The sequence below is a fragment of the Epinephelus moara genome, chromosome 5 (assembly GCF_006386435.1).
Source record: "Epinephelus moara isolate mb chromosome 5, YSFRI_EMoa_1.0, whole genome shotgun sequence".
Taxonomy (NCBI): Eukaryota; Metazoa; Chordata; class Actinopteri; order Perciformes; family Serranidae; genus Epinephelus; species Epinephelus moara.
In genome coordinates this window covers 7,540,954-7,558,834 of record NC_065510.1, presented here as the reverse complement: position 1 = coordinate 7,558,834, position 17,881 = coordinate 7,540,954, and the positions used below count along the sequence as shown (strand labels likewise).

The 17,881-nt window shown below is 41.8% G+C and overlaps 1 protein-coding gene across 1 annotated transcript; it reads left to right on the top strand.

The window, feature by feature from the left end:
- Positions 1–1,111: 1,111 nt before the first annotated feature.
- Positions 1,112–14,141, top strand: ift27 (intraflagellar transport 27 homolog (Chlamydomonas)). Its single transcript, XM_050044642.1, has 7 exons — positions 1,112–1,298; positions 2,196–2,275; positions 10,870–10,929; positions 11,251–11,310; positions 11,544–11,661; positions 13,580–13,689; positions 13,833–14,141. The coding sequence occupies exons 1-7, from the start codon at positions 1,265–1,267 to the stop codon at positions 13,935–13,937; spliced, it is 567 nt and encodes a 188-aa protein (XP_049900599.1). The 5' UTR covers positions 1,112–1,264; the 3' UTR covers positions 13,938–14,141.
- Positions 14,142–17,881: the final 3,740 nt, after the last annotated feature.

Genomic DNA, 17,881 nt, shown 5'->3' with positions numbered 1-17,881 from the left:
GCCTCCGTGCTCATCTCTACTGTTTACTGACCTGGCCTGTCCGTGATGTCGAATGTGACACACCAAAAAACCCACATGCACACAGAAGGGCATACTTGTCTGCTGCAGACCCGTGTACACAGCACTGATGCACTGGCAATGGGAAAAGAGCCTATAGCCTATTTTTAGCGGGTTTACACATGTTAAAAAAAAGCAGTTTACACATACTAATTTTGGTGAAAGGGGGTATAGCAGAATATAAACACTTCCTCCCCAGTAACCTACCTAGCCACCTAGTAGTATACCTCATATACCTATACCTCATCAACTACCACAAATACTTTTCCTGTAGCTTTCTTGAGTGACTGGGAGAAAAGGCATGACCTTCCCTCCACAATAAATCACCATATTTAACAATTTCTTTTGGGGTTCTGAGGCTATTTAACAGAAATACAAAATACGATTATTTGAAGTTGAATGTCCCTGCTCTAAGTCAAATTTAAAAAAAAAACCGTAACTCTCTCCCTAGTGCTTAAAAAAAATATCTGAAGTGCCTGTCCCATTTTGCACGACCCCATTCCCTCTCATAAGTAACGAACAGTCCCTAAACTACACTTAAAATGGAGATTAAGATTAAATATTCGTTCAAGGTTACTTAATATTGACTTAGAATATTGAATTATGTCTGAAAACACTGTAACAATATGATAATACATTTAAAAGCGTTACAAACACCACAAAACTTTAAGAAATAAAGTGATTTATGATGCTGAGGGACGAAATCCCGCCCTCTAGTGGCCTTACCGGGCTTTGCTTAAAATATTCTGGGTTCTAAAAACCCTAAACAGGTCTTTCAGGTAGTTCTCACTCCTGACCCATGTACCGTATTATCGTGCCCGAACAGCAAGCCTCACCTGTCGAACAGATCTTATCTGTGGTTGAATTTTCGGCTCATAAATCTTTCCAGAAACGCCGGTAACTCTCCACAGCTTTGGAGGAAGCGTGCCTGACAGACATGCTCAGGGGAAGAACACCACACTTTAAGCTTCCTCTTACGTCCTCACAACCAGCCAATGACAGCAAAGCTACGCACTGCACGTGCTCGCTGTCTGGACCAATGAAACGCCTCTATGGCTGGTTGCTAAGAGACGCGTTGTGTCTGTGTTACCGAGGGTAAAAGAAGGAGATTGATGCACAGAGAGCTAAAAACTGAAAGTAGAGCTTATTTGGCGTCATTAATGAAACAAGAGAGGTTACTCACGGTGTCCGGAAGTTATCCACGGTGATGGTGAAGCTGAGGGCGCGATGTCTGCTCGTTGGTAAGGTTCTGAAAGACATCTTTATGCTACTTAAGGTTAACGGTACAGGGGCTAACGGTAAAGCTAACCAGTCTGTTGCTAAACTCACCCTCGTCTAGTTAACATAGGCGTTAAAACACTAAAGATAAATAGACGGTCCCCTGTCTAATGCTTTCATGAATGTACAAAAATGTATTTAGGGTGCAGCGGGCAAATCGCAACAATTTGCTGGTTATGTTTTCATTAGTATCACTCCTAATACCTCAGGTGTTGTGACAGTTACTAGCATTACAACCAAATCACTACTAGTGGATATTTGACAATTGCTGGTAGGTCTGTCTGTGTCTGTGTTTGGACTCTACTGGCTGTTTTTCAACTTCAACTCAACTTCAACTTCAACTTTATTTTGTCCCTCGAGGGCAATTAGTTGCACAGCAAGTAAAAAGACATACAAAAAAGACACACAAGAAAATAAATAGTACTCAACACTTGGGTGAGGAGAGGGGATCCAAATACAGTGATCTGAAACAACAGTGGTCATCTCCAGCAACCATCAATGTCTACATCAGCAACATCATCATCATCATCATCAACAACATCATCACCATCACTCATCACATGAGTAACAACCAGCCAAAAGAGTAGCCTCAGTTAAGCATGACTTCTCCACTGCCCTGCATTCGAAAGAGAAATGGCAGTAGGAATGAAGGAGTGCTTCTTTCTGTTACTCTTAACAGGTTTTTGACAATGCCAGTGTTCAAACTCTGACTGACAAAGGTGAATGATGAATTTAAAGCACTCCGAAAAATGCATTTAACACACACTTTTACATTAAGCAAAGCTGAGAAATAAGAATTGAAAACTTAAACAGACACAGATTTTGATATTATGTCTCTCTTTCTCTGTCTGTGTGTGTAGGAGATGCTGCGGTGGGGAAAAGCGCCCTTTCCCACATGTTCCACAGTGACGGTACTCTCTTCCAGAAGAACTACAGTTTGGTGAGAGCAACACACACACACACACACACACACACACACACACACAGAAAATACAATATTGCTGGTTTAATCCTTCTTGCAATACTGTCACATGACCTTCAGCAAGGGCACGCAGTTCCAAATACACTGCGGTGTATGTGGAGCACCCTGCATACTCTTGTTACACTCCTTGTAATAAAGATATATGTATTCACATCACACAATCACAACTGAGGAATTGGGTTGTAAAACAACTGGTGGAGGGATTTAGGGATTGGCTGCGCTCTGAGCCGGGGACTAGCCACAGGCTTATATTTTTACATTCAGGTAGGGTAGCTAAGGGTTTGAATCAAGTTTGAAGGAGCAACTCGTGAAGTTTGGCTCACTGCCAGCCCAGGATAGACAGCAGTACAAGGATCCATGTGCTATGAAGTGCTGCAATACTTATCTAGTATTCAGTTATTCGGTCCTACCTGATGTTACAGCAGCTAATCAGTGAGTTGATAAGCACAATCTGCTGCTTTACTTGTCACATTTTTAACAAGACTTTGTTTAGAGTAACTTACCAGGAAACCCCCATAGTACTATGACCTGTAGAGATCTCATTTCAATAGATGTAGACAGTGCAGTTGAGCAGTAATAAAGTACTTGTGGAGCACAGTTTAGAATCAATAATGCACAGTCACATATTTCAAATTTACTCATTCAATAAATACACTTAGAATTGGGCAATTATTCAGTTTGCCTGAGGTCATAGCTTTCCTTTTCCCAAGATGTTATTATGTATCAGTTGCAAATCATCAAGCCCAATAATAGTAACTGATAATCATGATCATATTACTTGAGTAGTTTCTTTAATGGAACTCCTTGCAAGCTTTTCAAGGACCTGCAGAGGTCTCTTAAGTCTACTCCAAGAATCACCGAAGTGCAAAACAGCATAATGTACCAATTAATGCTGATGCAGAGAAGTCCAATCTGCATTATTTATGCTAATCTGCACGAGGGAGGGAACTGTGTCATTAACCTGACTCTGTGATATATGGGGTCATGGCTGCTCACTGATTTCCTCTGTCACTTTTTCAAGGGCTAGTACTGCCTAAGTGCATGCACTATACATGCAAGTGAATGCAGGTGCAGTGCATATGCACTAGCACAGCTTGCGCACCGTCATTCGTAAGTCTGCTTTTAAGCCTTGTAGCTGGTTAGGGTACAGAACAGGTTGGTGGGTAAATACTGGACAAGAGCCAAGTGTGTATATATGTGTGTGTTTGTTCAGCGCTTGCTGTGTCAGCAGTATCGGGGGTTCTGAGGTGACAGGAACGTCGATAATTAATACAGCAGGATTCTGGAGAGACACCAGAACAGGTACTTAACAAGCATGCGCACAAACACACACACTGTACAACAGTGTTGAGTGTCTCCATACTGCATAGACCCATACCTACTTGTTTGTGATGCTGCGTGTGTCTGTTCATGTTGGACAAGTAGAGTATTAACAAAGTAGAAAGGTGCTGCAACAGTGCTGCATTTTTAATTTGCACTGGCCAAGAATATGTGTTGCTGCACCCCATGCAAGCCTTAACACATTTGTTCTACTGCATAATCAGAAAATACAAAGAAATTAAAAACATACAGATGAATGCATAAATGTGTCAACAAATATATGCAATAAAACAATATGAAAATAAGAGGGCATGCCACATGGAGAGTGAAAGGCGAAACATGCAGGTTACCATGTGCACCTGTAGATCAAAGCCCCTTCCACCAGACACCCCTTTATTAGCTGGATGCACTGAAACAAATGCTCATGGGAAATTGCTGGTCACGGTCTCTGCTGTTGCTATGCAACTGTTAAAATACCTATTTGAAGCCAGCCCCTTGCTTGATATTAGCTGAAGTATTTTTAACTTGTTGCTCAGTTGGCGCCAAGTGCTTCATACAAGACAAACTACACCCTCCAAAACTTTGAAGCTGTTCAAAATAAATTTGTGATGAGTTACTATGTATATTATGTGTTGTAGTATTGAGAGAAGCAATAGGAAAATGCAAAAAAATGAGAATCTGTTAAATTTAGGTTATCCTCTCCTTTGCAATCTTGTGCCAAATACGCACCAGGCAACGCACCATATTTTTCTGCAGCTTAGAAGTGTGTTTATGTGTTTCAGGCGGGAAGAAATTCTTCATAACAGAGGTCACAGAACTTTGTTTTCTGATTGGCTGTGGGTATTCATTCATTCATTGTCCGTAACCGCTTATCCTGTTGGGGGTGATGGGATGGCTGGAGCCTATCCTAGCTGACATAGGGCGAGAGGCAGGGTACACCCTGGACAGGTCGCCAGACTATCACAGGGCTGACACATAGAGACAGACAACCATTCACACTCATATTCACACCTACGGACAATTTAGAGTCACCAGTTAACCTGCATGTCTTTGGACTGTGGGAGGAAGCTGGAGCCCCTGGAGGAAACCCACGCTGACACGGGGGGAACATGCTAACCGCTGTGGGTATTGTCGGACCACAATGTGTCACTGAAAGTCTTGACTATTCCCAGCTTTTAGTTAGGCTGCACTTTACCGCAGAGTTAAACTGCCGTAACTTTCCATAGCTATTGCATGGCAACTCACTACAGGCCGCATTGTGCTACCACTTGGTGTGTTTTTGGAAATGCTTAGCAAGCTTTAGAAATATCTGGACAACTACTGATCAGATTCACATTTGACACGGATATGTTTTCTTTTGAAACTTTTTGACTTGCACCACTGCCGGGTAAAACCAAACCCTGACTCAATGCTTTTATCAGTTATGTTTCCTAAAACATTTAGAAGGGGATGAATCTTGTGCATTTTTTCATGACCCCTGCCCTTCCTTCATGCACCACAGCTTACACAGGATATCCATATATGCACAAGAAATGTCAAAATCTAAAGGGACAGACTGACGTGAAATTTACTAAGCTCCTCACTGCTCCCAAGAGGGTGATCTCTTTCCATATGTATATGCCTTGAATTTTCATTTGGTGATATTCTCAGGCTAAAATGTTAACATACCTCATATTTGTAATTCACAGATTGCCAGAGATCTGTGTGGGTACAATAGAACCTAAAAAAGAGGGTGGATCATGGGGAGTACCACCAGTTAGTCCAGGAGCTTCACCTTGATGATGTCCATTTCCGGGCACATTTAAGGATGACTCAGGGGCAGTTTGACAACCTGCTGTCTTTCAAGGGCCGTGTAGCTCTGGATATCCAACAACCCCTACCACCAGTTTCTCCTCCATTGTTTACTAACTGTAAACTTGTCATGACCACCACAGAAGACTGGCCTCTCAAATCATCCGATTGGACAATGGGAAAAAAGATGATGAAAACATTTTGTGTGGTGCTTTTCTGCTCTGCGTTGAAGTTATTTCAACTCAATCAGTTCAGAGCGCTCTGGCAAAAAACACCAAATGCCTGGAGTGCAGAAACGGGAGGCGCGTCGCAATGTAAAAACTGTGAGAAAAAAGCTTAATTCTCATTAAAACTAGAGTTGTACTGATACCAGTATCGGAAATGCCTCCGATACTGCCTAAAATGCGGTATCGGGTATCGGCGAGTACAGCCTATGACCAATCTGATACCATGTAATGCCTCACGTCATTACACATAGGCACGCTACAGGCAAACGAAACGGAAACGGAGCGAAGTTTAAAAAGCATTCTACTGTAGCCTTTAAAATGTCTTTTTTACCAAATTGTGTGGCTGTATTTAACCTGTGTCTCGATCTGTGTCAACACCGGATAATAGTAATAAAAAAAAGTTTTATGGCATTCATTCTACTATTATGTATTTATTTCTTAATATTTTACATAGAGTTTTAGGAGTTGAGACATACAGCAATTCATATCCCATCCATTTTTATTTTACGCGCTGGTATTGGATCGGTACTCGGTATCGGCAGATACCTAAGGTTCAGGTATCGGAATCGGTATCGGGAAGGAAAAAGTGGTATCGGTACATCTCTAATTAAAACGATTACAAAAAGGTGCTTCCAGCTGCTAAAACACTTTCTGTGTGATTAGGGCCTTACTCTACTGTTACTCGTAGGACAAACTCTGATAAGGCTGCCTTTTTTTGTATATACTTAAACCACTATAAACACGGCACCTAACACATGACTAGCAGGTGCATCACCAGTACCATTTTTAAAGACCCACTTCCAGTGGAAAACCAAGTCTTCACCCTTGTCTTCATGTCCATGTGGTGTTTTTTATATGCTCCAAGAGATATCATGAGCAAAAGAAGCAGTCAACATGATGGCTAAACATTTTCTCCTTGGAACTGCATTGTACCATGACAGTCTCAAAAACATGGATTCCTACTTCCAGGGTCAACTGCACAGTATCAGAGGAGAATCCAGGTGTAGCGAAGTATCAGTATTTTGCAAGCTAAGTTTCACTCTTACTTAAACTTGTCAGACCTTGCGATCGGGAAAAAGATTTATCTAATACGAGCAACGCATTATTAGCTGTTTGATATCGTATAAGCCTGAGGCTCATGTTATCTATTACTGTTTACAAGCAGAGGTTTGTGTGTGCGATGAGCAGAATTGAAAGTGAGCAGGTACGCATACTTAATGAGAAAGGTGCAGCGTTACAATAAAGCCATTTTAAGACATGAAGGATTTTTTTCAAGGATAAAAACTTACAAATATGTAATTTTGAGGAACAGAGATGAGATTTTAGGGGTTGGATCAATGCCCAGAGAGGAACATTAAGCAGTGTTAAATGTATCGAGTTGGATTTCTTTTTAAGATTTCACTGCAGATGGAAACAGGGAACAACGTGTCCTTTCCATTGTGTCTAATGTGAAAAAGAAACCAGCGCTGTAAAGAGTTATTCCTTGTGCAGACGCCTGTGCCATCCCTTATGTTCTTCAACTTTTGATTTTGAAGAGTAGCGGAGGCTGTCGGCCATTCTGCTCACGTCCTCCTTTGAAAATGTCAGACGGCCCGTTAGCAATATTCCAAGCTTATTTGTTACTAATAGGCCCTCATTGACATTCCAGCGAGAGGCTTCCTATGCATCACACCAGCTCATTAGACCGCTCCGAAGTGGGACTGCCGCATCGTCTGTGGGTGTGTGTATCATTGGATCCTTGTTATGAACTGTTTCTGTGTATGAATCAGATAAATGTTAGTCTGAGGTGTGTATGTGTGTCTGTGTGTGTGTTTCACAGAGGCAGTGAGTGTGAAAAGTATGTGTGTGTGTGTGTGTGTGTGTGTGTGTGTGTGTGTGAGTGTGCTTTAGTCTCGGGCATTTGACACGCTCAGTTAAGTGTGAGCTCAGGAGATCAGATCAATTTAGACTTTGGTGCTGATGTGAAGAAACCTCGGCTTGCTTCTTCAAGGTCACCACTGATCTCATACAGCGGATATGTAGTGGCGAAAGGCAGCCTGCAACCATCCAGTCCACTTAGGACTTTATTAGATCTCCAAGCTTGTGAAGAACGTGCATCTGTGATAAGACCATATTTATCATATCCTCCTTAACCTCTACTTTTATATCTACCTCCTCTATTTGTCCTGTATCAATTTAAAAAAAATCTCAGCTACTTATGCCTACAGCCTCTGCAGTAGAGCTCAAACAGCTATTCTTTCTTGAAACGACCATTGGGCGGGCTCCAAAACCCATCTGCCACCACAGCCACACACCTCTAGCATACAAGAAAAAAGGGAAAACAGCTACTCGGGTCATTTTAGTCCCAATCTTTAGCCCTACTCCTCATTTTCGACTGCCCCTTTGTCCCACAGAACGGAGTCACGTTGGGTGGTTGTTTAAATCTTCCTCTATGAAATGGGACAACCCTGATGCGTCATCAGTATCGTCATCTATGGCATTTAGGTGAACAGAGTCGACCACGGCAATAATAGTATATCACAATGACATCTGCTTTACGATCTGTTCACAACTGAAGGTACACTAGCGATGCTCTTAAGGCTAACGCTAGCAACCCATGGTCCTACCCTACCATTCTGCAGTGGTATTAGAGGAGTGGTAGAAAGTGCAGTGCAACTTCGACGCTGGATTTTAGTTAAAGGTACAGTGTTTAAGTTTTTGGGGGATTAAAGCCCGTTTTCACCAAAAACTTTATGTATAGTACCTTTGGAACCAAAAGTAACCCTTCAGACATGGTAGGTCTTTTTAGCATTTCCACCGCAAACAGTGCTCTTAAATGTGGCGGGGTTGCTGTCACTCACTGCCTCGTCCAGCCCTCGCTGTGTTTCCTCATTATGGGTGTCACGGAGGGAAGTCTGCACCTTTTTTATCGTCCACAGAAAAGGGTTGCACGCTGACATTTTCAGAACGAAATAAAACAGGCTGCAGTGAGAGTCAATGGGATATTTAAACCATTTGTGCATTTAGTCCTTCTCAGGCAAGCACAGGGGTTTAATGTTGCCGTAGTCCACATGTTACCAACATTTTTTTTTCTCCATGTGAGGATTAGAATATATGCAGTTCACACAATCCAGTCGAAATTAATATCCATTTTTAAAGTCTTGAAGATCCACTCGTTACTAAAAGTGTATGTCATCCAAGAGAGACAATAAAAACTAATGGAACAGTCAAAGTTGAGCAGAGTGACCGTCCTCTATTGATCAGTCAACAGAGTGCAGCGTTCACAGCTCCATCTTTTAGTACCAGATCCGTGTGCTAGGTACCCCAACAGAGGGGGGACCAAAAATGGGGTAAAAAAAAAAGGTCTCCTCCTCGCCAAAAGAAACATACCAGGTAATTAAAACCAGTAAAAACACTTAATGAAGCAGTTTCAAGTTACAAATCAGTGTTTGTCCAACACTGTTTGGCATGTCGGAGACGGGTGGCTTGCCCACGGCATACTAGTGAGTGCTCACGTTTTTTCTCCCCGATAATTTAAGATCAAGACGTTCAGGAGGTTTTCAGTGGAAGCCAAATTCTTCGCAGATGTCTCCTCCTCTCCAAAAACAGACCTGGTAATTTAACTGGTAAAAACACTGAATAAAGCAGTTTTACGTTACAAATCTGTATTTCTGATGCTGCTCCAAACTGATGGGCTTCTAAGTACGGTGGCCAACGGGAGAACAGTAGACTGTGAATGACCCTATCTGGAGCCAGTACAGTGTCTGGTTTGTCCATTCTGGGCTGCTGTAGAAACATGGCAGTGACGATGGTGATCTCCATAAACGAGGACCTGCTCCCTATAGATATAAACGGCATGTCAGGGAAAGCACAACAGTTTTTATTTTCAGATGATAATACACTAAAAAACTATATACTTATTATATTATATTCCATTTCTGCCAATCAATATATCCCCCTATATTCTACACTCTGGACCTTTACTTTTTGGGCATCATATGCCATCAAAGAGGAAAATGTGACAAGGAAATATGTCAAAATATGGGACTGTCTTGCACAAATCAGCAATGGCTGGGTAGAACTGTATACTAATTGTGTTTTTATGACCTTAATACATTGACACAACATTAAACCAAGATAATATGGATTTTTTAAATCTTTATTAACAAAGAAAATACATTTGTGGGTTTATTTTACTGCTTGTGCAGCCATATTACAACAGAGGGGTAAGGGCTAAATGGGCAATTGGTACTGAGCTTAAGTCTGCCAAAAGAGACTTAACAGCCACAGCCACAACTGTCAAGTTCCAAAACTTCTCCGAATGTTTAGTCAGAATCATAATTGTGTTCACTTTTTCTTTGATCACACAAATTTAAATCCAAATTTTGCCAATTTTAGTTTTATTTGGGGTGAGACAGCTGTTGCACTGCTGCTTCTGACTGGACGACATTCAAAACTTAAACAATGGAGTCTTTTATTAAAGCGGCTAAAATCAATATTTTTATACTAACATTGGACCACATGACTGCAAATCCACAGAGAATTATCACCCAACTGCAGATCTCCGCAGCTGTACGGAGCTTTATAGCCTGCAATTTTACCAGTCGGAATTATAGAAGGGAAAACAACTTTTAGGCAATGCCAAATGGTTTTCCAAAATAACTTACAAACCACAGCCAAACTGTCAGCTTGTGGTAACTGTCAACCCTGAATAAATGTAAACCTCCCCCCCGTAGATTTTCATTAACAATTCAGACTCTAACTACATCTTAATTGTTGCCACCACTGGGCCCGAAGGGGGCTTGTATCATTCTTATAAATATGCTCAATTTAACAACAGTACGTCGAAGCTGCTTTCAAGGAAAGCCAAGCTGCTAATTAGTGATGCTCATGCTTGGACGTTAACAATAAATCACATCAGACAGTTTGCCGTGCTAATGTGTATAGTGTCGACTCTGTGACAAGCAAATGTCTCTTCTCTTCTCCTCTCTTCTTCTCTTCTCTTCTCTATAAAGAACCACACACTTTACACATAAAATGTAGCCGAAAAGAACCCCACTACTGTCAGACACTTTGTACAAAAAAAGCAAATGGCAGATGTTTTTCTAATTTCATTAACAGAGTTGTTTTTCACAACAAAGAGCAGACATACACTGTGAGCTTCATGACGGTCTTTTAGCTTTACGTCACATAAACAGCATTATAATTAACATCTTGGTTGTGTTTGCTTGGCAGACTACCGGCGTGGAGCTGCTGATGAAATGTGTCAACATCCCAGAGACCGGTGACAGTGTGGTGAGTCCAGCCATTGTCTCTTCTTCATCCTGTGTCCACCACAAGGCTCATGGGCTTATTTATTGTAATAAAAGTCACCAAATAACAGGAGGTGGGTGGTGAGATTTGGAACCCATCACTCAGTGTGGAAAAAGTTCTCTCAGACATTTAATATTGTAAGTTTCTCATCTTTATTCAGTGAGCAATAGGGCAGCATTGTAAGAGGAACATTGATGCCCTTGCCAAAGAAAGTAGGAAGTTAAAATCATGTAATTTGACTAAATTTTCATGTATAACACCTCTTGCCTTCCCTTCCCTTCTCTTCTCGCCTTTCCCCTCCAGGAGCTCTACATCATAGACTCTGCAGGGAAGCAGACATTAGTGGAAGCCTGCGAGAAAATGGTGAGACTGCTTCTCTAGAGTTTTTCCTTTTGCATGAAAGCAGTGAAATTCACTTCCCAGGCCGCCATGTCTTTACACAAAGTGCAAACACAGGGGAGCTACTGAAGTATTATTTACTTTGTCACAGAAGTAGAAAGAAATAAGCTGATGTGATACCAACTCTCTCCCCTTCTCCTCATTCCCTACACAACCCAACACGCCCGATCACGACCCATCATCTTCCTCTTCCACAGTGGGGTGAGGTGTCGTTGCTGTGCCTGGTTTTTGACCTCACCAGTGAGCAGTCTTTTGCTAACTGCAGCCACTGGATGGAGAGAGTTCATGCTCACTACCAAGGTCTCCACATTCCAGGTAACAGCCCTTAAAAGGTCAAAGAATTTGTGGAACGCTGGCAGACTGTCAGGGCTGATTTTCAAGACTCGAACCATTCCCGGCACCGTAACGTGCAATACCACACCCACCCGCCATCTGCATATATGACCAGTTAGTTTTGAAACCCCACCCAATCCATCGACACAAGATCCAGGGCCTTACCCCTAACTGCAAATCTTAAAATAACCATGCGCTGTTCAGTTAATTTAGTTAAGCAGTAGCTTTATAGTGATCATTTTGGGCCATCTCATACATGTGAGATGAAGATAGTATATTTTAAAACAAAGGTAATTCAGGAAACACAATTTAGATAACTTTTACTTATTCTCAGAAGACAGAGCTGACACACATAGTCAGCAGTCAGATGATTAAAACGCTAGAACTTTAAATTAAATGATCATTATTTCCATTTTATTTTATTGATAACCCAGCATCCACAATCCAACCCGCATGTTCTTTGTTTTACCCAGAACCAACCTGGAATTAAAACTAAGACAAAATATCAAACGTGAATCACATTTTTTGCAGGTCTCTCTGCCAGTACCCGCGGGTGCCCAACCTAATTCAAGACTCTGTGTGACACTGGATTTTTTGGCCCAAATAGATATTGATATTTATGAGGAAAAAGTTAGACAGAAATCAGCCAATATTCAGTTTTTAAACATAAACTGATACATTTACAATCCCTTAAAGGAGCTGTATGTGACATTTAGAGCTATCTGTTATTCAGAGACTGAGACGGGATTGTTTGCACATGGTTGTCAACATAGAGTTGGCTGAACCGGTGGCTAGCAGGTAATGGTGCTAACAATGGCAAGCGTGCTGACAGAGATAATGGTGTTAACCTCAAGGGGATACTGGTTGTTGGGTGTTAGGCTTTCACAATGTTGCTGTTATCAGCAGTACCCGCCCCTAACCACCATGTGAGTGCAGTGCAGAGTGGCAGCGATTAGCTAGCCAGCGCAAGGACTCACGCACCGACAAGCATGAGCAAAACTTCTTAACAGAAGACAGAAATAATACATGTCATGTTTTCCCTTCTGATCTATCCTCCATTATACCAATTCATGAAGTAACCAACCAAACATTCGGCATAAGCTCTCTTTTTTTAGAAGTTCCAGGGGGTCCACTTTGGTACATATTGTCTTTATTTTTAATTTGTTTCTTCTCCATGAGATAATGGATGCATTGATGGACATTAATAGAATTAAATGACCATCTGGTTCACCGGTCTGCAACCTTTGTTATCAAATGATGGTCTGAATTAGCCTATCTATATTACTAATAGTTTTAGATGAGCATTCATTAATATGTTTTAGCACAAGGTGGCTAATCTGTAGTGGGCTATCTATGATTATTTGGTACTTAAAAGGAAAATTTCGGTTTATTTCAACCTGTCTCCTATCGTCCTAAATTTGTTTCAAGTGACTAGTGACATAAAAATAATAGTTAGCATGTTAGCCGTTAGCCTAGATACAGCCGGGGCGCATAGTAGCGTCAGACCTGTTAAAACGTAAGTGAACGGGCATCCCTTCAAGTGCAAAGTTAGTCCACTAAACAAGCTTTTTTTCCACAAAGACCGCCTCATATCGTTAGGATAAATGTCAGAGAACATATAGAAAACGACATGTAAACGTGTTGTCTTACCTTACCGGTGTGATGCCATGTTTGTTTACCATTTAGCTCTGCTTTCCAAAGCGTGGCCGAAATATCTCGAGAACAAGCAGCGATCTCATACCGTGCTTGAAATCTCGCGAGAAGTTTGGACACCCTAAAAGCAATGCTTAAACATTTGGTCCTAGAAATGTCTCGCCTTTTACTTTATAGAGACAATAAGTCAAATAGTATTTGTTTAGATGTCATTGCTTTCCATGACAGTTTTCTATGTGTGTGTCAGGTGTCCTGGTGGGCAACAAGTCAGACCTGTCTGGACGAAGGGAGGTCCAGGCATCTGTGGCCCAGGAATGGGCCCAAAGCCAGGGGTTAGAGTACCACGAGACATCGGCGGTAAGTTTATTTCAATATGGACACCATTAATGTGTTCTTGTTTGACTTTGTGGGTAAAGTGCACCATATGGCTTGTACCGTATTTATGTTTGAGTTTAGAATAGCATCACTCATCACTGTGTGTTCTTGTGTGACTCTTACAGAAGGAGATGGAGAACTGTGATGCGCCACTCCTCAGTTTAGCCCGGGCCTTTCACTCTCTCTACCAAGAACGTTGTGAGACCATCCAGAACCTGAGTCCAGGCTAGACCCCTCAGTCACACGCACCTTGATTTTTTTAATAATAGGATAGTAGACACAAAAAAGTTTATAAGCTTTATGGATAATACATGTGACGATTCAAAGAAACCCTGTGTTCTTTTGTACCACCTGCACTGCAGGCTCGGCAGAGAGTGGCTTGTTTAGAAGGATATTTTGATGCAGCCATGAATAAAGTTGTTTTTCTATGATAATCAGTGGTTAGCTGTGTTGTCTCTTATCTGTCTGCTCCCTCTGTATACACAGATAGTGGGGTTTACTTTACACAGCGATGGTGGAGTCATTACCAAAGCTACAATAAGACTCCAGCTCATTGTGGATGAAAGAGAGTCTGTTCCTCCCCTCCTCTTCTCTGCATAGATGGCTGCTCCTGATTTTAGGTGGGAGCTCACCCTTATTTATTGCCTCTCCCCCCTCCTTTTATGTTTTGCTGTAATCTCAATGTGACTTTGTTCGTGACCTCATCTTCTCTCGTCTGCCTTCTTTCCTCATCTCTCTCCATCTTTCCTCTCTGCCTCACTTTCCCTTTCTGTCTCCCTTCATTATCGCTTTGTTTTAAAAACTCGTCCTTCCTGATCGCCATCTCTTCTCTTTCCAATCCTATCTTCTCCCCTCTCTTTCTCTCTGTTTAGCTCTCCCCCTCTCTTGTTGTGTTAACTCCCCAGCTGCAGCCCTCTCACATCATTTCAGTCATGTCCCCAGTGCGGCGCTAACAACCAGTAATCACTGTTCTAATTAGCAGTCTCCCATTCAAACCAGGTCAAAGCCGCGTCCTTGTTCTCTTGCTGCCTCTCAGACCAGCTGCCACCATTCAAATGAGGGCGCGCTGGTTCAAGCCAGACACAATGGTTTTTATCTCATTATGTGCTACATTGAAAGTGACTGCAGCATGTCATAATCATGAGACGGTCTCTGTCCTCTTTTAGGAGACACAGTCACTGAATTTGATTTTTTGATACGTTTTTCTTTCCAGCTGTCTTTTGACATTTGTTGAGAAATGTAGGACGCTGTTAAAACCACAGCACAGACACATATCGTTACTGGATAATACATAAAGTTAGTTTTTCCCTGTAAGATGAAAACTGATGCGTAATGAGGTTCCTTACAGATTCTGTATTTAACAGCTTGTAATTGTTATTGCAGCATGTTTTCGTACTTCTTGAGTGGGTGATCATAATTACAGCAATTAGGATCTCTCTCCTCTTTCTTTCTGTCCTCATTGTTTTTGTGTCTATAATGTGCATGTGTGTGTGCGAGGGTGTCGGCATGTGTTTTTCTGGTGTGTCTGGTTGTTTTGTACTCAGGCATATGGGCAGAAAAACAAAATAATAGCAATATTGTCTGTCACATTAGGGTGCTTTGTGAAGCAGCGTGGAGATTATACATCTTTTACTTTTATTTGTGCCCACTGATGTGCATATAAATGTGTGTATATGGGTTGAATTTCAAACTGCAGCACTTTCCTGGAGCCCTGACGTAGACGTGAGCCATTATTGTACACACGCACACACTCATAAAAGGTGTACCACAAGCTCCTGAGCATCCTGGAAAATCACTCTAAGCACTTCAGCTGTATCCCACAGTCTGTCTTCTATTCATTTTAAATGGATGTTATCATGTCTTGGGAATATCACTTAATAACATCTCAGGATAGAGTGTGGGCTGTTGCTTATTGCTTTGGGAGAGACCTCCTCATTTCCACAGATATTGAAACAGTCGGTCAGCAGTCACAGAAACGTTGAGACAAGCCTGTTTTGGCGGCTTTATACACGTCCAGTGTCATATGTCCCTATAAACGAAGTTATTCGCCCTCAATTAGTATTCACAACAGGTTTGCTCCTTTGGTGCCGACCTGTAACACAGCAGGAGCAACTGCTGTTCACCTTTTAGCCACAAGAGAGGGCAAAAGTGGTCACTGCCACTCCCCTTCAAAGCTGAGAGGTCGATGGTAGAGGTCAACTTTGTGATGTGTCTGACAGTGGGATGATTAGGAACTGATCTAGTGGTCCACTGAGTATAATACAGATGCCTGTCATGATCACTGATGCAGACCACAACCACCTTTTCCTCAGTTAAACTCATATTGGAGATAGATTTTTGTAATGTCGGATTATGTAGAACTAAAGATTATTTTAGGATATAATTAATGCAGGGTCTCTTTTGCAGCACTCAGCAGACCACTAATGAATATTTTAAAACTGCTCATGCCTTACATATTAATGCTTACATGTGCCATCACGTGGGTGCTTTTATCTAAAGTATACCATAAGTGCATTTTATCATTCATAGCCCCAGTGAGCACCGAACGACTACACTGCTGCCATGCTCTATCAAGTTACTTAAAAAGGGAATGACAAAAAGGTTGCACACTCTCATATGTGTAATATCCAGATGAAGATACTCCATTTAAAGGTGCACTAGAGATGGTAAGTCCAAAAGCTTAACCAGCAATGCGACGACCAGCAGACAACCTGACACTGAAAAAGGGAAAACGCACAGACGAAATAAACAAGGGAAGGAGGGTGGAAACGAGGGACAGGTGACACAAATCAGGGCAGGGCAATCACTGCAGTGGGAAAACACAAAGGCAGGAAATACAACTACACATGACACATGAGGAGTTAACCCACAAAATAAAACAAGAAACAGACTAAACATTAAGATATAACACAAAACAAGGAAGACACACAGAAAACCCCAAACCCAAAGAACGAAGTCCTTAACCCATTTAATCCCACCAGGAACAATTGTGACCGCAAAAAAAGTTTTCAGTGATAAGGCTCTAAAATGTTAGCAAATGATGTATCAATGCATTTCCAGCAAATATTGAAATAATAAACGGTCTCAATGATATATGTGGATACGTGGGATCTAGGTGACAGCCCAGACAATAAACACAACCTTACAGTTGTCCCTCAAAATAATAAAAGATGCTGTCTTCGGTGATTGTGATAGCAATGGGTCAGATAGACTATGAGGGCAAGACGGGCCAATTGTCAGCCAGGCTGTTGAATTCATATGCTGTGATTATGACCTCATCCTCCAGCCGGCTCTCATTCAGAAGTCGTCAAATACCACTGCTTTGTCAATGATTTCAGTGTCAGACACGTGACGTACCACCTATCAGGGCGGTATGATACGTTGCTGGAGAATATAAGGAGCAGGGGTCAGGTGGAAACGCTGCTAGTAACGACGTAAAATAAGGAGCAGCAAAGTCTGTACAGGGTGAGCAGGATGGGTCCAACAAACCCGGGACTTTCACCCAGGAGCCGAGTGTTCCCTTCCCAAATGCCAAACCTAACCTGCTAAACCTCCTAAAACATACTTTTTTACTCTTCCATGACAATTAAGAAAAAAAGATTGATTATTTCAAAGGGTCATCATAATTTTTTCAACCCGGCCCTATTTTCCGATCTACTTTTGTCTAAAGGAGTGATAGGATGTTCAATATTTGACATTTCTCGAGTACGAAGCTCGGGCTGACCTGCCTGCGGGCTGTGAGCGCGCGCTATATTAAATAATAGGGCACTCAGACAGCGTCAAACAACGTTGAAATACGTCCACTAAAAGTGCATTTTTTTCACACAGATAGGCTTGGATTGTTAGTGTAATTATCCAAAAACATAACGGAAAGGAGAAATGAACGTCTGTGTTTTCCTTTAGCTGGATTGTTCCTCTGCCTGTTGCTGCTCCCTCTCTCTCCTCGTCCACTCTTCAGTTTCAGTGAACTCTGCATCCGTGTACTCTGTGTTCAAATAAATACGGGCGGTCATCAAATTCAAATGGCTCATCCAGATCCAGTTGGTCAAAATCGGGTAAAAATTCAGCCATGACTACTCCAACAGAGTAACTCCTTGCGTTTGGTGAGGTCACGTAAATCTCGTGAGACGCGAGATTTCAGAGCCTGACTTTCACTCTCTGAGTGAGTGTTTTG